The sequence below is a fragment of the Aulonocara stuartgranti genome (genome assembly GCF_965226115.1).
Source record: "Aulonocara stuartgranti genome assembly, chromosome: 7".
Taxonomy (NCBI): domain Eukaryota; kingdom Metazoa; phylum Chordata; class Actinopteri; order Cichliformes; family Cichlidae; genus Aulonocara; species Aulonocara stuartgranti.
In genome coordinates this window covers 47719757-47738970 of record NC_138945.1, presented here as the reverse complement: position 1 = coordinate 47738970, position 19214 = coordinate 47719757, and the positions used below count along the sequence as shown (strand labels likewise).

The window sequence follows — 19214 nt, the reverse complement described above, 5'->3', positions numbered from 1 at the left end:
TAAATCATTTTAATTAGTGACCATCATTCATTAGAATATCCAAATGGTGCAGGTGAAGGCAAGACAGTTGTCAATTAATAAGCTTCCCTTTTCAAGCTTAATAAGATTGGGCTTCAAAATGTTTTTAGGATAAGGCTTGATTAGGGGACTATGCTTTAGGCATTAGACTTTCCAGGATATTCTGAGCCTGTCCACTTTTCATTCTCCTTACAGGGATTCCCGTTGCATGCCTCCAACAGATCCGTGTTCCTGAACTTAAGTTACTGGCACATGATTTTTCCAGGGTCCATTCTTTCCTCTAATCATATTAAGAATTTGCTCATAGGGAGCACATATTTGGTAATATGATTGTAGGGTTTCTCTTTGTAATATTATTTAACAATTGCTAATAACTTGTTATTTGGTGCTATATAATTAAACTGAATTTCCCCAAGTCTGGAAATTAAATTTGCTACATCAAGAAATAAAGACTTTTATATTGTGATTTCTTATCACAGATTTTTAAAGTCGTTAAAAATCTGCAAGACCAAACACCAGGCAAGACACTGTGCTATCTGCTAAAGCTTTTATTAACAAACAGTAGAAAAGACAAGTTGCAATCGGCAAGATAAATGTAAACAGTGCATTTTGATGTAAATATTCCAGTTTGGATCTCTATGAAATGAATGGCGCTAGAAAAGCCACTTAGTTGAGGTACAGCTCAATATGGGGGACTGATTTGGGAAATAAAGAGAAACAGTTCCCCCATTTTCACAGCCAACATTTGGTGTCATGTGAACCAGTCTTCATGTAAAAAAAAATGTTCCACTTTGTCATTTCAACTCTAACTGGATGTAAATTTGCCACACAATTAATGATCTATCCAACATAATCAGATTTAAAAAAAAAAAAAAAGGAAAAAAAAAAACCAGTGGAAAAAACAGACAAACAAAAAAAACAAAATAACAACAAAAAACTGATTAGAGTAGTAAGAAAAAGAACAATTCAGTAGTTCCTTTGGACGTAGCACCAGTTAACATCCTTTCATAATAAATGGAATCATTAAGCACCCGTTCACAAAATCAGACCATTTCCATCATTAATGCCAGAAGAAAGGCAGTTAACCATCAGATGCTTTGGCTTACAACAAATAGTACACTGATGCAATTAAAAACCCACCACAAAGTGTCATTTTAAACATTCAATCAGAAAAAAAAAAAAAAAAAAAAAAAAGAAAGAAAGAAAAGGAGGCAACATAAGATGAGCTCAGTGGTGCAAATAAACTGGCACAACAGAAAGCAGGCACTGCCATCATTTAACAGCTCAATTTGTAAATAGAACTAAGTTAAAAATTTGTTGTTTTTTTTTTAAAGTCAGAGTTTGGCTTCTGTGTTCATACAAATATAAAATAAATAGATCATAAATACCGTTCAGCCACAACATTTAAACCACCAAGTAAGGTGAATAAATTTGATTATTTTTCCACAATATAAATTTTAAACATTTATGCAGACCGAACATACCCCTAAGGCCCCTAAAGCAAGACTGTGCGTCCTGCCATAATACATAAACCTGCTCAGGAAAAGTTCAAGGAATACAGCAGAATCCAGGATATAGACTCAGCCTTCAAATTCCCCAGATCCTTATCTGAATGAGCATTCGTGGTTTATGCCAGAAAGACTGACACAGACGCACCAGTCCTCAACCCACAGCACCAAATAATCTGCTGCAAACAATTCAGTGGTCCCATGTCCATGCAGACAGTCTGGAGCAGTTTTAACAGCACAAGATATACCTAATCAATTTTCAGCAAGTCGTTTTAATGTTGTGGCTGATTGGTGTAGCCTATAAATGTATATAAAAAGATGCCCACCACCATTTTCCACTGCTTACAACAGCAGGGTTAACAAATCCCTCTGTTTTTGGCTGTATCATTTCCACCATCAGTGTCAGTGACTAATATCAATGTCCTTTTCCAAAAGCAGCATTTTATCCTCATTTCACTTCCAAGCTTCTTTGGTCATGTCTGCCCAGATAAATATAAGGATAGAAGGTTGCAGTTTTAGTCAGAGCCACACGTGCCCTGATGTGCAAATTTACTGTAGGCACAAAAGGTGAAATCTCAGGCAACCCTGGCGGATAAATCATACACATTCCCCTCTTCCTTAAATGCTGCAGTGGGTCACAACAATGTGGCTGCTGGCAGCGTCATCAGCCACAGTCCTATTCAGTTTTCAAACTCTGTCCGTTCTTCTGCTCTCGCAGTTTCCTCCTCTGCAGGTATCCCGTACGCTGCAGGCGGTTCATTGTGGCTCCCAGGAAGATAACAATGCTGGTTGGAACCAGCTTGGTGGTCACCCAGCCCTGGATTCACAATTAAAATGAATTTAAACTGCAACTTTAAAATGTGTTCAGCATTCAAGCTTTTCAATAAGAATTATTCATTTGGGCCCCAACATTTTGCACATCTATCAACATTACTAATTTTGTTGAGGTTGCCATCTCTTACCATGACAGCATGAGGGAAGTAGCCATTGGTCTGGCTTTGCAGACCCACAGTGGTGAGCTCAGCTGCTACATAGCGCTCTGGGGTGGGCTTGTCCAAGGTGGGTTTCTTGATACGAGTCATTTTAGTGACCACAAAGAAGGGGAGCACGCTCTGCAGGAGCAAGAAAAAAAAAAAAAAAAAGATGCAGCAAGCTTAGAAAATATGCAAAGCACTCCCAGCAGACTGTTTAAATCACGAAAGCTAAACTAACTTCGGGTAAGCCATATTTAATATGTAACATGCTCTTTAACCCAAAAGACAAAATCTTTGCTGTAAAGTGATGATTTGGAATGCAAGGAAAAAACAAAAGGCAGACCCTGAACTTTGTGTTATACTTAAACTCCTATACCTGGTCCAACCACAAGGTGGCACATGAGTGAAGACTACAGAGTTCTAAAAACAGAACAAACCAGCTTTATGTGGAACATCAGGTTTAAAAAAAAAAAAAATGCTTCTCATTAAAAGCAGAACACTTCTGTGTGTTCATTTCATTACTCCTTCAATGAAGACTCTTTGAAAAAAGATGTTTAACTTTGTTATTAAAAACCTAAGTGCATTAAGATTTCCAAAACTTGCAAGATTCTGTTTCAAGAATAGGGCTGACTGACTTTGGTCTAACAGCCACTCCAGTCTTTACTTTGTGTCCAAAAGAGTGAAGTTCAGAAAAGCTTTTAATGACCTTTACATGATTTTGTACAACATTTTTAAAAGTTAATGTGCACACACGCTGACAAATAATGAAAGCTCCTAGTTAGTCTCTCATAGATCATAGACTCATATCCAGGCTTCAATGATTGTCATGTTTCTCAGACTCTACTTACCTGGATGAGGATCCCCTGACGTCTGTACTCCTCCTGAAGGCCACGAGAGAAGAAATCCACAAACGCCTGCACGAATGAAAGATCGCCAAAATTACTAAGACAGTCCAAAATATACAAACAAACAAAAAAAAAAAAAAAAAAAAAAAGAACACAACCTTTTTTTTTTTTTTTTTTATCTTCTCATTTCCTAGAAAAGAAGTCTTGCCTCTTTAGAAGTGCCAAACACACTGTACATACCTTAGTTGCAGAGTAGACAGTGAGCAGAGGCAATGGGTACATGCCACTGGCAGAGGAGATGTTTAGGATAACACCTTTGGACCTGGGGAAAGCACAGGAAGGTAAATGTTGAACTTATTTTGTATGTGAAATGAAGATGGCTCTTTTTGGGCTACAGCACATAGAGATCATCAAGTTCCAGGAACAATCATCACTTAAAATTACACATTACAGGGTTGATTTTTACTTGCATATTTGCCACATCAAAACAAACAAGCAAACAAAGCCTAAGTCAAACCTGGAATTTCAGTATCATGACAATCCTACATTAAAAAGCTTTCCTGAAACATTGATCACAGATCAATGGCTACACTTTAAGACCTTATTTTTAATCATCAAATCCACAGAATAAGATTTTTACCCGTGGAAGCCCTGTGTCTATGCATGCTTATTGCACCGACAATTACAAAGTGATACCACACACACACACACACACACACACACACACACACACACACTAAAACAGTGTGGTAGTGGCTGTTTGCGTTGCCATGGCAGCCGGTTGCTGCAGTGATGTAGTGGAGACGCTCCAGCCTCACACGGCACCAAATGTGCCTGCACTACCATTGGCTGGCAGGAATCACATGGGAACGCAGCAGCCAATCGGGTGGGAAGAGCACTTTGTGTGAATTGAAAGCTTGTCAGCATTGCGAACAAAGGAGAGGGAAAGAGATGCAGTCATGGAAAATGCTAGGTGAAGATTTCTTGTCCCCCCCCCCTAAAAAAAGCCATCTTTTGTTACAGTCATCTCCTAAATACTGCTCTAAAAGAAAAGGGTGGAGGGGTGTTGTTAAATATAAAGATTCCCTGAGTAGCTCGGTGCCACCATCCATCATTTACTACAGGAATATTTTGACTGCAGTAATGTCGCAAAACATGGAAGCCCCATCATATAACTCACCTCTCACACATTCTTGGTAGCACAAGACGGGTCATCTAAAAATAATAACACAAGTTCAGTGAAAAATCAGAGACAATGACAACTTAGAAGGGGGGGGGGGGGGGGGGCAAAACAGAGGATAGTATTTCTTTTTAAATAAAAGTCTAAAAGTAGGGAGAGAGAAATAGAGAGAGAGAGAGAGAGAGATGCGTGGGTGGTGAGCACAGACAGCGTTGGTGTAGTTCACCGTTGCTTTGGGAACAACTGAGACACTGCAGGTACCATGGTAGGAACAGCAGAAGAGGAAAATGAAAATGGAGAACAATGACAACAGGGGGAAATAAAGCCTGAGCCATACAAAAACTAATCCAAGCCAAAACAAACAAACCCCAAAACACCAAGTACATGCATAAGTGTATGTAGTTTGCAATCACTGGGCTCAATCCATTCGGAATTTTTTTTCAGACAGAAACACACTTACCTGGCATACTGAGGTCATGTTGACGTTGATCATATTTGTGATGAACTAAAAAAAAAAAAAAAAAAAGCAAAAAAAAAAAAAGCACCATTTGTGTTGATTGCCTGCTCTTAGTTGTAGAGACAAATACTTAGTATGTCTTAAACGAGCAGGAAAGACTAAAAATATCGGGACTTTACACTTGCAATCACAGAAAACATGCAATAACTGAAAGTTCCCATCTTTAAGTAAAGATTACTCACATTATCCAGATCAGGAATGTGGAGGTAGTACTCCGGGTAGGGGTAAGACACACCAACATTGTTAACTGTTAATGACAAAAGGGGAGCAATCATCAATTATTCTGCTATTTTAATTCAATTACATATAGCTGGAGAACTGGAACCACCTCAATTATTCACCACTAGGTGGCAGCAAAAGCAAAAAAGGTAGAAACGGGCATTCAACTCCACAGTAGACACAGCCACACCTTGTAACCAGTAGAGCACAACTGGTATCATAAAAAGAACAAAGGGTTCCTTAAATGTAAAGCTGAAAATGACAGTGTGAATTCTGGAGCCTAAGCAATAAAGAAAAAAAAAAAGAAGCAACAGCTGAACCAAGAGTGCATCTATAAATATGTAACATGCCTTGAGAAATTCAGTTTGAAAACACTTGTTTTATGAAACACATGAAGATTAATCTCAGGACAAACAAAAGAAAGGTGGAATATATGAAACGAGTCCTTGACTAAATTATTATGAAACTATGCTGAAGATGACCCAACACCGCTAAACATGACTGAAAAGCAAGTACAAGTCGCCAGCTTTGCCCTTAATGTTAAACTAAAAAAAAAAAAAAAGTGCCTAAACCTGCTCTTCAGAAGAAGTTCAGACCAACTTCATTTTTATTTGATTCGCACATGCAGAACGTAAGTATGAAACATCTGCCTTCACCAAAATCTTCAATATCAAGTTCAAATTCTATAATAAGCACGGCTTGATAAACATCGCACCCACATGCTAAGGAAGCAATTTATGATGACTGAATGTATATGATAGGGGAATGTCCATTTTTTTGTTGACATCTAAAGAGAAGCCGTGTGAAGTTGTCTACAGTAAAGTGAAGATCAAGGAAGCCTCTTAATGCTGTCCTCATCAAAAGGTAAAGAAGAAGAAAAGCTGCAGTCAGCCCTTACCAAGAACTCCAATCTCCAGACCAGCCAGACCTTCCTCAATCTTCGAGTAGATGTCAGTCTTGCCAAAGTCAACAGCAATAGTCCTGGTCTCCACTTTAAACTGCTCCTCTGTGAAGCAGACACACGTTTCAGTTATTCATAGTTAGTGATATTTAGGAATGGAAGCATAACCCCCCAGAACCCAAAACCATTAAAAAAAAAAAAAAAAAAAAAAAAAAAATCCAAGTTGTATTGAACAAATTGTGTGACAACAAGTTTTAAAAAAAAAAGGCAAGGAGGATGCATGACTTAGGTTTTGTTTAAAAGCATTCATGCAAGTGGGTGATGCCTTCACGTCAAATATTCATATTATGTCTCACAAATGATCCAGGACTTTGTTTAAAAGCTCATTACACGGCTCAACAACAGTGCAGCTCTGTGTCTCAAAACCTTCAAATGAACGTAGATAGCAGCATGAAACCACTCTGTGACAGATCAACTGCAGAGGGCACTGTGCACCAACAAACCAGCCTGCTGGTCTCCCCCTCCGTCATGCACCCTCCCCCCCATTCCTTCGTCATGTTTGACGTGCCTGCTGCAATTAGAATTTTGTCCAAAGACTCGTTTAGCTGATAGGCGGCCAAGGGAGTTACAAGAGGAAAATTCCTCTGATGTGCCTTGGCCAAAACCAGTAGTGTGTCAGTGTGTGTGCAGTCAGACTTGAGACGAGATTTACAGGGGGAAGAGAAAAAAAAAAAGAAAAAAAAAAAAGAAGCAGAGGGCCTCTCTGAAAAATGTTTATCGACTTCAGATCATCATTAGCCATCATAGCTACTGTCAGTGAGATTGCTAAATGCGGCTGGTGATGTGGTGATGAAGCACAAATATTAATTCACTGATTGCTGAACGGGATAAGTAATTTGACGTGGTTGATGAGTGCCATCGAGAGTCAAATGAAATGACTGCAGTGAGGAGAGGAAGAAGAAAAAAAAAAAACCCATGACGATAGGTGGGACAGGGTGGGTTGTCTTGGTTACATGTTAAGGAGGGACATTTTTGTCAGATTAATCGTGAGGGAGGAGTGCCAGAGTTTGGCACGCTGCACCCTGCTCGTGACTACCCATCAGCCCCCTCTGTGGACTTTAAGCACGACAGGGGAAATTGCGCTGTGGGAGACGTCAGAGACATGGAAAGAGAGAGTTGCAGAGAGGACACCATTAAACAGCAAAGGGGGTGGGGCTCTCTGTTTAGATCTGGCAACTGGACAAAATAGGAGAGGACAAAAGTTTTTATCCACCCACACCCAAAATCATACGGACACTCATTTACCATTCATCATGTACTCAAATATGGGGAAACCTCATCCGTGTGAAACATATTGCAACAGGAATACGTTTGAGAGTTTCCTCAATCAGGCCAGATATTTGACCCGTCAGCCTTAATCCACAAAGGAAATAAAACACACCCTGCTCTGTTCGCTTACAAGTTGGTCAGTGTTGTAGCAGAGTAAACCTTGAGTTGGCAGGGTGCACAAAGCGTGAAATAGCGGGATTTGGAGAACAAATCTAAATAGTGAAACTGCTCTCAACAATGCTACAGTCTGTAAAACAAATTCTTTTGAATATGCACACTAGTACCTTCCCCAACAAAGTGAAACATTTCAGATCTTTTTGTTTTAAAATAAGTAAACTTTCTGGCTAAAGTCCAACTCCTCATTTTCAATATCTAAACACTTGAGGAACGGAAATCCTGTAGCTGACGGCCCGTTAGGCAGCACTGCGCTGTCATACACGCATCCTCATCATCCCACTCGCTGTGCTCTCAACCCTGAACAGGTTGAAGAGACAAATACACACACGCACGCTTTTATGCACGCTTACCAATTGACCTGGCCACATCATCCAGCTTCTCCTGAGAACGACTGATCAACATCATGGCAAATCCTCGACGAGCCAACTAGAGCACAAAAAACAGTTAGTGACACAAGTTCAACCATACTTTCAACACACAGAGGACAATGTCACAGTAGGTAACAAGCCATTAGCTGTAAATGTTTGTTCTGTAGCATTGCAGATGAATGCAACAGATTTTGTTAGTCTATTATATTCTTCCATTCAAGATCATCTTCTCAAACCTGTCATCATTGCTTCCACAGCAGCTTTTTAAATGTCACTCTCTGGAAATTCTGTTTGTAAAACCACTTTCACTGCGCACAGTGATTTCTTGGCACACAAACATGTGCAGAGTACACAACCTTGCTTTAAATAAATTTAAGGTGGAGGATTGTTGCTGGTGATCAGAACTTCAACCATGAGCAAAAGGTTTTCAGCTGAAGAACCCACAGAGTTTCCAAAAGTTCAGATAACAAATCAGGTCGGAACAGCCTTTAAACAGCAGTAATTTGGACTGCTGTGACTACAACTGTGTACCACACAAAGCTTAGAAGGCAAATTTGTGTTTTACAATACAATAATTTTTCAAAGAAGGAAACCCAGCATACAAAAATAATGCAAAAAGTATCCAGTACAAAGACTCAAACTTTCATATATGAACACATTTGTTCTGTCAACTGTGTTGTGGAAATCCTTCCAACTAAAAAGGCTTTAGACTAGCGATTGTGACAATTCAGATCTTTGTCCTGTTGACCACTTATGTTGTTTGTTGCTTCTATAGCACAGGTCGAGCCCTTTGACTGAATCTGGTGTGAATCTCATTATTTTGAACCGATACACAAATAAAGTAGCATTTCTATCAAGTGCTTGTGCACAATTACCAATATACCTAAACATTTAAGGAACAAAATGCTGCCCATCACTGCATGACAAACAACAAGACACATTGTAGCCCTAACAGTATGAGTCAAAGGCTCTACATGACCATGATACAGCCGGATCTCCCACTCTGTTATGTGCGAAGACACATGGCAGGGTAGCCCCTATTCAACGTGTGGCTGTTACCTTGTACAAGCACCAATAAGAGAGGTGTGTGTGTGTGTGTGTGTGTGTGTGTGTGTGTGTGAGAGAGGGAGGACTTTTACATGTTAATAGGCCTTTAAGAGCTCTCCCCTACGAGTGTACATGGTGTATATCTATATACACACACACACACACACACACACACACACACGTGCATGAGTCATAGATTTTCAGTGAAAGAAATGAAATAAATAAGGGTTCGGGAGCCTCACCTCCTCCGCATAGGATTTCCCGATTCCATCTGTGGCTCCTGTCACAACTGTAGAGAAACAGAGAAGCCAGGATTCAGTACAGATTCTCTTGAGACAGTGACACAGCAAGGCCGGGGTCAAATTGAATTGTATTCAAATAATGAGGAAGACTTCAGGACTGAAATAACTAGTTCCCCAATCTAGGTAAACTAAATTGAATGAGCCACAATTCATCATCAGAAGCAGCAGGTGACTGCAAAACGGAGTCAGTCTGTCACCATCTTATCGGACGTCATCTCTGCATGTCAATCTCTGAACGACATGTACATAAGTCTGATTTATGTGGCAGACACGCCCTACAATACTATTCACCTGCCGTTTAGGGAGGCCTTGCTTTAAGTTCTATGACGACAGCTTTTCCGATAAGTCAAGTCCATTTTGACTTAAATACTCACCGATTTTCAAATTAAGAGTATATGCACAAGGGGTGCATATATTGCAAATTGTAGGTGAAAGCAGCAAAAATGAAATTGTTTGGTAACAGCAGAGAGGATTAACAAAAAAAAAAAAAAATACAAGACAAAAAAAAAAAAAATTAATGAAGAAATGCCAAAAACACAAGGAGACCACAATGCAGAGATTGAGGCTGATGTTCAGAGTGAGTTTTCCCTCACCTTGCAAAGCAAACGGTTATTTTTAAACCTTCACTGCCCATCAACCCCAGCCTCTGCTTGACTGATAGAGGATTGTGGGGAGAAGGGAGAGAAAAAAAAAAAAAAAAAAAAAAAAAAAAAAGGCTGTGAGAGTGTGAGGGGTACTTACAAATATACAAGCACATAGTTGTAAATCATTAATATAATAGGAAGGCATGATGAAAGATTAATGGAGGCATAGGACATTCTCTGGCAAAGAGCTGGAAAAAAAAGACAAGATGAGAGAGGGGATGCAGAGAGGAGGGAGCGATGACGAACATAGAGCAGGAGAAAGAGGAGGGGGAAGTGGGGTAGGGAGAGTGGCAGTGGTGGGGAGGGAGAGGAGGGATCCTAGGGGTGGCTAAAAATAGAACAGGAGCGAAGCAAGAGAGCGACTGAGTGAAGGAGAAAGACACGGAATAGGGATTGCGGTGGAGGAGAGGGAGATGGGGAGGGTAGAGGGGATAAAGGGGAGTGAAAGGAGTGAGAGAGAGTAGCACAAAGTCGGAAGTGAAAAAGAGAGCAGGATCCCTGGTTATTTTTAAACGTCCCCCCTATGTTACGAATGAAATGCTCCTAGCAGAAAAGCTTCAATGGGCATGGGATGTACCAAATCAGGCTCTTGATGCAGATGCAGGTGGCAGCTTAAAAAGGCAACAAGACAGCCGCTGCAAGGTAAAAATGTCTATAAAAATATATTTTGTGGTACATTCTGAAACAGATGGGGTTTATTTCCTGTGAGCTACAGGCCTTATTCTTTTAAATAAAGCCATAAACGCACAATATAACAGTAAGTGAAAACATCATCCTTCCATGAGACGTGCTTAGCGAGAACTGGATCAGCAGCCTCTTTCCTGATGACCTTCATGCGAGTTTTGATCTTAGCTCTCATCTGTTCAAGTATAATGAACTCAAACAAAGATGAGTGTGAAACATTTTAGATGACAGAAATGAGCACAGCTGGAGTCACAAGGTTGCTGGAGGTAACGGAGAGAGAAAGCTTTTTCTGAAACAACTTGCATCAACATTTGAGGAAAAGCCCTGACTAAAAAGGGGGGGGAAAAAAAAGGACGACAAACTGATAAGCCATGAAACCAAGAATGACAAGAATGACAGCTGAAACCAAAGTACTAGATGAACCAGTTGAGTTTCAGTACACTGGGGAAAATTCACCCCACAGATGGGCAGCTGGGACACGAATATCATTTTCTTGCATGACTAACCTGCGGATTACACTTGTATGCAGGAATGCATCAAAAATGCAGCAGAAATGCGTACGCATCAACGCTGCTTGAACTTTAACCTGAAAGAAGATCCTGTGCAAGAATACATTTGCATGCCTTACAAATGCATCATCTTTTGCAACATGACATTACTCATCTGATCTATCACTTAGATACATGCGCTCAGGTTATGAATATCAAGCATTTCAAGAATACAAAAACCTTTAACATTTTTTTTTCCTGCCCTTAAAACCCATTTGGCCCATCTTCCATTTGATGAGCAATGATTCTGGAGTGACAATTAGAGAGTGGAAACCTAAAGTTTATAATGGTGATGTGATTTGTTTGCTGTACAGGAAAGTGGGAACAAAAAAAAAAACAAACAAAAAAAACAAACAAAACTGTTTTATACTAAAGTCAACAATGAAAGAGAAAAATACTCAGAACTCATCAGAACTCTTTAAGGTCACCATACTGTGAATTGTGATTTTCCACAGTGCATCAGACAACCAAGTCCACCCTGCACACTTTCCCCAGGCCTTATGCCCCCTCGCCGCACTCTCCAAGTCCTCGTGCTGCACTTATGAATGACTATACTCCTCCCACCCATTATATAATAGGACCATTTTCTCAATAATCATTTCCTAGGACTGAGTGACAGTCAAATGTGTGTACGTGTGCGTCTTCACCCGTGTGAAGAATGGGGAAGCTAGTACAGTGGGATGACGACACGGTTCTTCTGGTTTTAAGAGATTTTGTGTTTGAGCCATCATAAGTGGAGCTAAGCTGCATAACCTGAAACTTACAAGTATGGAATTATGTACGGAGAACACAATGTTCAAAAGACACAGTTCAGTCAGTGACACCCATGTGCCAGTGGCCTCCCAGCAGGAGAGAATCGCTCTTACGTGAACAAAAGTGACACACAGATGCAATTTCGCAAGGAAGGATCTACGCAAGCAAGCACGTGAGTGACCGTAACACTGACGCCACACGCTGGCACCATTGTGTGTGCACCACTGCTTCTCATTCAGCTCTGAACCCAGTCCCCCCCAGTGTGTCTTCCCCCACCCCACCCCATTTCAACACCTCAGAGAAAACTGGTCCATCATGTAGGCTTTGATGCGCCCTGACGGGGGCGCGTTTGCACTGCAGCTCTGCTGTGCTTAGTGCTGCACAACATGTCCTGAGGTATTGACATCCCCCCAGCCTTTTCCGTCTCCCTCCCTCCCTCTTCAGCAGTGGAGCAGCCCTGCCACTGCCTGCTCACTATTTCGAGGGTCTAAAAAAAGCAGCAGGAGGAGTAAAAATAGCAGCGCCTCCACTGCCTTGTCTGGGAGCTGCCTGCTTGCCTGCCGCAACACCTGAATACCAACAAGATCCCCCACAACCATTGTCACAACAGCCAGGCTGCTGCTGCATCCCGATCTCTCCAACTGAAGCCCCAACACCAACTAAAGCACTGCAGGCTAGGGGGAAAATAAATAAAACAAAAAGGATATGGTGAGCGGCAGACAAAGAGCACAATGTCTTCATCTCATGATATTTAAAGGATCTTCGGTTTAGACTAACCTGCATTGCATGAGCTGTTATATGAGAGGGTAAGCAGCTGTTAAAGGACAAAGACACAACATCCAATCTTTATTAATATACCGATCATTCACTGGCACAATGAGAGTAAAATAATTAGTTTTTAGGGGTGTTTACCCGCATGGTGTAGTCTTATTTCATCTCAGAAAAATGAACTTACAGACAGGAGGGCAAAACTAAAATAATTCTATAAACTCCCCAGAACCCTCCCCGCCACCAACACCAAACCCCCAATTAAGATTCTCAGTGAGGAGAGACTGCGGTCCTTGTATGCCCCACTCCTGTTACGTACTGTTATGTAATCTGTCGCACCCTAAACTTGCCTATCAACGAGCAGCCCCTCCTATGTCTCCCAAAAAAAAAAAAAGGGGGGGGACGGAGGGAGGGATGCAGCAGAAGAGCCAAAGACAAACCCACCCCTTCCTCCAAAGTCTACATCCCTTAACCAAAATACCCCTCCCCCCCTATTCTCCAGCCCCCCACCCACACAGCTTTAAATAGCAGGGGAGGCAAGTCACATGGTTGATATAAAATAAGCTTGAACAGGGAGAAGAGATGAGGGGAGGGTGGGTGTGAGACAGAGAAGAGAATGTGTATTTCAGAGCTGCCAAAGATAGAAGCAGCATCTATATTTGGGTACAGAGCAAAAAAAATAGTCCTGTCCCCCTCTCCCACCTTCAGTCACATGCCTTGTTTAAAAATCTATTTCTTTTCACACAAGTACTTGGTTTGAGACTAGATGATTTCTGAGCTGGAAAAACTTTGCTCTTTGACCGTGTGCTGCTAAGGCAAGGATGGAATGTGCAGTGTGTTCAGTAAGGAGATTTGTTTTCACCTTTCAGACAAAGCGTAAAGCATGTGTTTAATGGTATTAGTCCATTGGTACAAGGACAATGAAATAGCATGCTGTACAGAACTAAAGTGAATTACACCCATGCTTCTATTACTTACTAAAAAAAGAAAAATGATAACTTTCAACCACTTGTATGCTTGATTACATCTTTAAAACAAGTGTAAATGTAGCAGTTAGTTATGTACCCATCTTCAGAATCAGAATCTTTATTGTCATGAGAACAACGAAATTAAGAATGGTCCCCAATCATTGCATCATCCCTAGCAATATCAAAATATAAATAAAACAATAAAATTCAATAAATAAAATAGATCGAATACTTAAAATACTAATAAGATTTAACAGTAAAACATTCACATACATTCCCACACACATGCTTCAGACCGTGCATAGATTAACACAAGAGTGGCGTGATGGACATTTTTTTGTAGTATTCAGATGTGTTATTGCAGTTGGATAACAACTGTGTTTGAGTCTGTTAGTCCTTGCTCTGATTGCCCTGTACCGTCTGCCTGAGGGCAACAGTTCGAACAGGGAGTGGCCAGGATGTGAGGTGTCTTTTATGATGTTTTGGGCCTTTTTAAAACTTTATACAGTACATTATTGTGCATAGGTACAACCCAGAAAGAATGACACCCAAAATGTTAGCAGTTCATTTCAACAGACACTTAAAACTGAACAAACTGCCTCGCTGGCATGTTGGCTCGCAACCAAATTACTGATGTAACCTGACACGAGGCAGTAAAACCAGCAACAAGAAATATGTTGCTGGTCCAGTTACGGCGCTTTCAGATGACAGTTGCTGAACTGTTCTACATCTTGGTTATGTGTGCATGTCTTAAAATGTCAGTAATCTGGAAGGTGCTGGAGCTTCAGCTAGAAACACTGCAGCCAAATAAATGTAATTCATTCATATTTTAACATTTGGAGGGATTTCTGCTAGTTTTTTAAAGCTTAAGGGCTTTAAGTGGCAGTTTGAAAGCAGAAATGTTTAGTGGAGCAACAGACAAATTTGTAGTAAAGTTGTCTAAGTTCTAGAGACGCCAAACAATCATGCAAGAATACAACTGTCAGAATTTAGTCGCAAATGGATCCAAAATACAGATAATATACAAAGAAAGGATCAGATGTTTAACTGCTCTTCTATGAGCCTCAGTTATTGAAACCCCAATACATTAATGTTCAAGTGATGCAGAATTGTGAAACAAAAATAAAACTGAAGCCAACATACTCAGAGGAATATACTGTAGCTATAAACAGACCCACTTGCTGTATGGGGAGATGGGTGAAATGAAGTGAGGTGGGGGGGTTGAGATGAGGAAGATTTTTCTCTGCCCCCCCTCTTTTTTTTTTTTAACCCAACATCCCTGGCTCAGGCACGTGTCACAGAGCGTGTTCATCACATGAACAGCAGTGTTCTCCTCTCCGCCCACACTCACACAAAGCAGTAAGGGAAGGCACATTCACAAGGATAAAGTGGAGACCCTGCCTCAGTTGAAACGCACACACACAAAGCTGGCTTTCATTCACACATGTGGATGTTTTTTTGTTTGTTTTTTTTTAAACATGAATGAAGCCTTATGTCTATTCACAAAAAATGCACTGAAGATTACTCTCCCATAATAATCAGCACTGAAACTCTGGTTTGCCTGCTGGGTCTGTTGATAAACTCGCAATCCCTGGTTTATTCTCTGAGCCGAACTGAGCAAAATTCTTGCATAAGTGCTGACCCAAGCCATTGTCACTCATGTGCTGAGCTGATGAATGGCTGCATCCTTCTTATATAATGGGACCATTTTCCTCAATAAACTCTGCTGTCAAGGGAATTGGGGGAACAGGGCCGGAGGGGTGGATTCCAGGGCACATGTAACATCACTATGCCCCCCACCTTTGCTTTAACAAAAAAGGAAGGGGGGGGGGGGGGGCCATGTCTTTGGTTCAGTTTATTTCCCTGTATCTACACACATGCAACAGGACCGACACCGGCTCCCTTACATAATACAGGATGCTGGGGGCTAAGACTGGAGGAGGGAGCACGGAGCAGAAAAACCAGAAAACCGAGGGCTGCTGCATGTTAGACTGGAAAGCTTCCCTACTGGAACTGAAAGCAATGCTAAATGCTAAACAATTTGATAACATTATACCACCAAATATTAAATCCTTTAAACTGTTATCAAATGCCTGAAAGGCAGATTTGTGCAATATACCCCCCCATGAATCCACAAATAATCTTAAAAAGCTGCTAAATAAAAATAAATAAAAGGGCAATTAAATGTAAATTTCAAATGTCTTTTAGAGAGCTGCCATTCTTTAGCTGAATATCTTTAACAGAACTGAGCTGTAGAGATGGTTCAGACTGGCAGGGGATGGGGAGGGTGAGTATGTGAAAACAGTGCAATAGAGGGGCTGGGGAAGCCGCCTTGACTCATACTGCAGCGCTGCTGTTCAGCCACTAGGAGTCCCATCCACTAAGGGGAAAACCACTGGCAGAGGAACTCCTGAGAAATCCCTGCTCTGCTCTGCATATGAGAGCAGCAGAGTTTTAGCCCAACACAGACAGCGTGTACAGTGATTACGAGGAAACAAAACCTTACAAACTAATATCTGAATAGAAAGCGAAGCAAGTTCTTCACCTAAACCTACCTTCAAACGTTGAAACTCGTTTCAGCAGGAAATACTAGTCGCCTCCTCTGAGATTTTTATAGAAAGCAAGCCCGTTCTAGAAATATGCATCTAAAGTACAATGACCCCCTCCCCCACCAAATACAACTTCACATACGTTTAAGAAGCTATACGTTTAAATTGCATTTCTGATCAAATACTTCAGTTCAGTTTCAAATGTGTTCTTAGACAAAGAAACTGTATATGACAGACGGAATATTCACTGTCATTAGTAAATAGAAACTCTAAATTCTCTAAAATGATAAAAGTTATAAATTCAGAGGACATATTGTTCTTGTAGGAAACTAAAACTGAACAGCACTACAGATTAAATTCATGCTGCCCAACTGCAAAGGGTATAAATAAATAGCGATTTCCCACACTATCCAATAGCTGGAAGAAGGAGGACTTGTTGCAACAAGGATCTCTGAAAGGTGGGGACCGGTAGTAAAACGATGTATCGTGCATGCGTTAAAGAAACCAGACCACTGCCTAAACTGGCCAAACCCGCACATCTGGTGTAACCGGCGGAGGCGCACGCCTCATCCCGATCACACATGCCCCCACCTCTCCTAACGCGCACACCTGTTTTCGTCCTGCCATCTCCGACCGTTGTGATTGGAAACGTACGCCAGACTTGTCAGACTGGTGGCACCAATTGGTTTCAGGGAGTGGCATGTTCACATCTTACGTAAAGCGTAAGAGAAGAACAAATGTGACGGAGTGGGAAAGTTCCGTAAGAATCCTTTCCCAAAAAAAAAAAAAAAAAAAAAAAAAAAAGATCCATGTAATCTTCTAGTTTAGAGCATCCTTTACGCCCCTAACTCAGGAGCTTTACAAATAACGAAGATCACATTTATTTGAAACGCACACAAAATGGGCTGTGCTAGAATAAAACTGTATAATGAAACATTCGAGGTAAATAAAAATGCAGGAAAAAGATTAATGCGAAGTTTAGTGCTGCACTTGATAACATACTGTGGGTGGGTGGGATGACGTGAAGGTGGCATTCCTATATGGCCAAAGGATGACGAAGCGATGAACAAGCGCATGACTCATCGGTGTGCACCGACATTCCTCCGCATATTCCATCAGAATCACTTAAAAACGTGCATTAGTCGTTCTTAAAGGCATCCTACCGCCCTACCTTTGCGTCATACATTTCAGCCCCTCTAATGGCGCAAAGGGCCTCAATTAAACATACATTTTACAAAACTGACGGTTTCGTCAAGAAGTGCGCCACAATGTACAGATAAACATCTGTGTGACTGAAAGAAAAAGGAAAACAAGCATTTATATTATCCGCCTGGCTTTTGGAGAGGAAGGGGGTAGAATATCCACCTATCCCGACGCGAAAGAGAGCGCCTGCCAAACTGCGCAGCAAGACGCTCCAGACGCAGCAGTCTTCTCCAAACAGGGACTAGAGAAGTGGGTCAAGCCATGGCAGGGCGATTCCTATGAGACAAGTCTCTATCAAACCATAACGCACTTAGGTATGACTCCGAAGTCACTTCCGTTTTGACAAAAACGTTTTTTTAGTGTAAATTATACAGTCAAATCCAATAATGACACATTAATCTTATGAGAAAGGTTTGCAAGGCAAACCGAAGGACAGGACAAGAAGACCTGATTAGTGAGAAACCGGCGACATGAGAAATACAAAAAATGCCGCCAGTATAAATATGCTGTGGAAGGGGAACACATTTTTCAGGCACGTTTCAAGAATTACCGGTAAACCACTGAAAATGACATGCAAGATGATCTAGATGTAGGTCACGTTTTAATTAAGCATATGGGTTTGTCCTACATCATGCGGATGGGTTAATGTGGTTCAGTAGTGCTCCGGCTAAGAGCTCACCCACATAAAACAGCTCTGTGAAAAGTGCGCATAGCCTGCGCAATTTGGCTCCTGGCTCACCAATGTGGGGCATCCCCGCACCGTTCCAAATGTGCTTTGAAAACGCTGACTGGAGCCCTTGGCAGGAGACTGTGTGCTGTGTTTGACGTGAGAAGAAATGAAAACAGTTGGAGGTAATAAGGACAATTATCTTCTCAGTCAATCAGCTGCTTACCTGCGCCTGTTACGCAACACCAACTTCCCCTTGAATGAATCCACAAAAAAAGAAAAAACGCAGAACGCAGTTTTTTGTGTGCCAAAGTCAAGTTTGCGCTCAATAACCTCATTCTGGTGCTCGAGCAGAGTCCACCTGCCTACTTCTGAGCTGCCCTCTTCGTGACCGTGAATGTGCTGTAGGTGGCTTGGAAATTGATGTGACCCTACTCACCTGCCCATTTGCCTAGCTTCGGAGACAGCAGCTGTCCATTTCCCAAAACCCAGATCCTAAAGCCTGTGAGCAGCCTGTAGAGCAACCACAGCGTCAGGGAGGCCACAGTGAATGCACCGACCCAGAAGAGAGGCGTTTCGGCCCAGCTGATCATTTCCTCAACGTTCATCCAGTTCACGGCAGCGGCTCTCGGTGACTCTGCGTGTGTGTGTGAGTGTGTATGTGGAGACCTCAATTTTAGGCAATGTGCTCTAATTTCCAAGCCACAACGTGAGAGAGTCCCTTTATAAGGAGGTTGTAGCATCACACACACTCCCCCAACACTTGTCTAGCCTGATTTAAAGTGCACCGCCCACCTCCTACTCTGCACCGCCCTTCCCTGTTCCTCACTGCCTGCAGTAGGTGCCCGTCGACTGATCCAGCCCCTCTATAGGCTGCTTTGCGCGTCAGTCAAAAGCAGAGCTTCCCCCATTCATTCGATTTTCTGTATGAAATGGGGTGGGTCAAAGGGAGACCGGGATGAGGAGTGATTGGACAAACATTACGGCAGCTCCCATCCTGAGTCAGGTATTGGCTCTCACCAGAACAGGTTTGACGGTTTCAGTC

The 19214-nt window shown here is 41.6% G+C and overlaps 1 protein-coding gene across 1 annotated transcript; it reads right to left on the bottom strand.

The window, feature by feature from the left end:
• Positions 1–551: 551 nt before the first annotated feature.
• On the bottom strand, positions 552–18937 carry hsd17b12a (hydroxysteroid (17-beta) dehydrogenase 12a). Its single transcript, XM_082542471.1, has 11 exons — positions 18609–18937; positions 9326–9372; positions 8019–8094; positions 6160–6267; positions 5225–5289; positions 4986–5030; positions 4526–4560; positions 3586–3667; positions 3349–3414; positions 2489–2638; positions 552–2343 (listed from the first exon to the last, which is right to left on the bottom strand). Exons 1-11 carry the CDS (start codon positions 18910–18912, stop codon positions 2203–2205), a joined length of 1119 nt encoding a protein of 372 aa, XP_082398597.1. The 5' UTR covers positions 18913–18937; the 3' UTR covers positions 552–2202.
• Positions 18938–19214: the final 277 nt, after the last annotated feature.

Excerpts from the sequence above, each read along its gene's own strand:
- hsd17b12a (XM_082542471.1), bottom strand. The coding sequence starts at position 18,912 with ATGCTACAACCTCCTTATAAAGGGACTCTCTCACGTTGTGGCTTGGAA. Across the intron at positions 8,095-9,325 it reads GGAAATCCTATGCGGAGGAG|TTGGCTCGTCGAGGATTTGC; the intron begins GTGAGGCTCCCG and ends TTTGTGCTCTAG. Across the intron at positions 6,268-8,018 it reads TGATGTGGCCAGGTCAATTG|AGGAGCAGTTTAAAGTGGAG; the intron begins GTAAGCGTGCAT and ends TCTGCTTCACAG.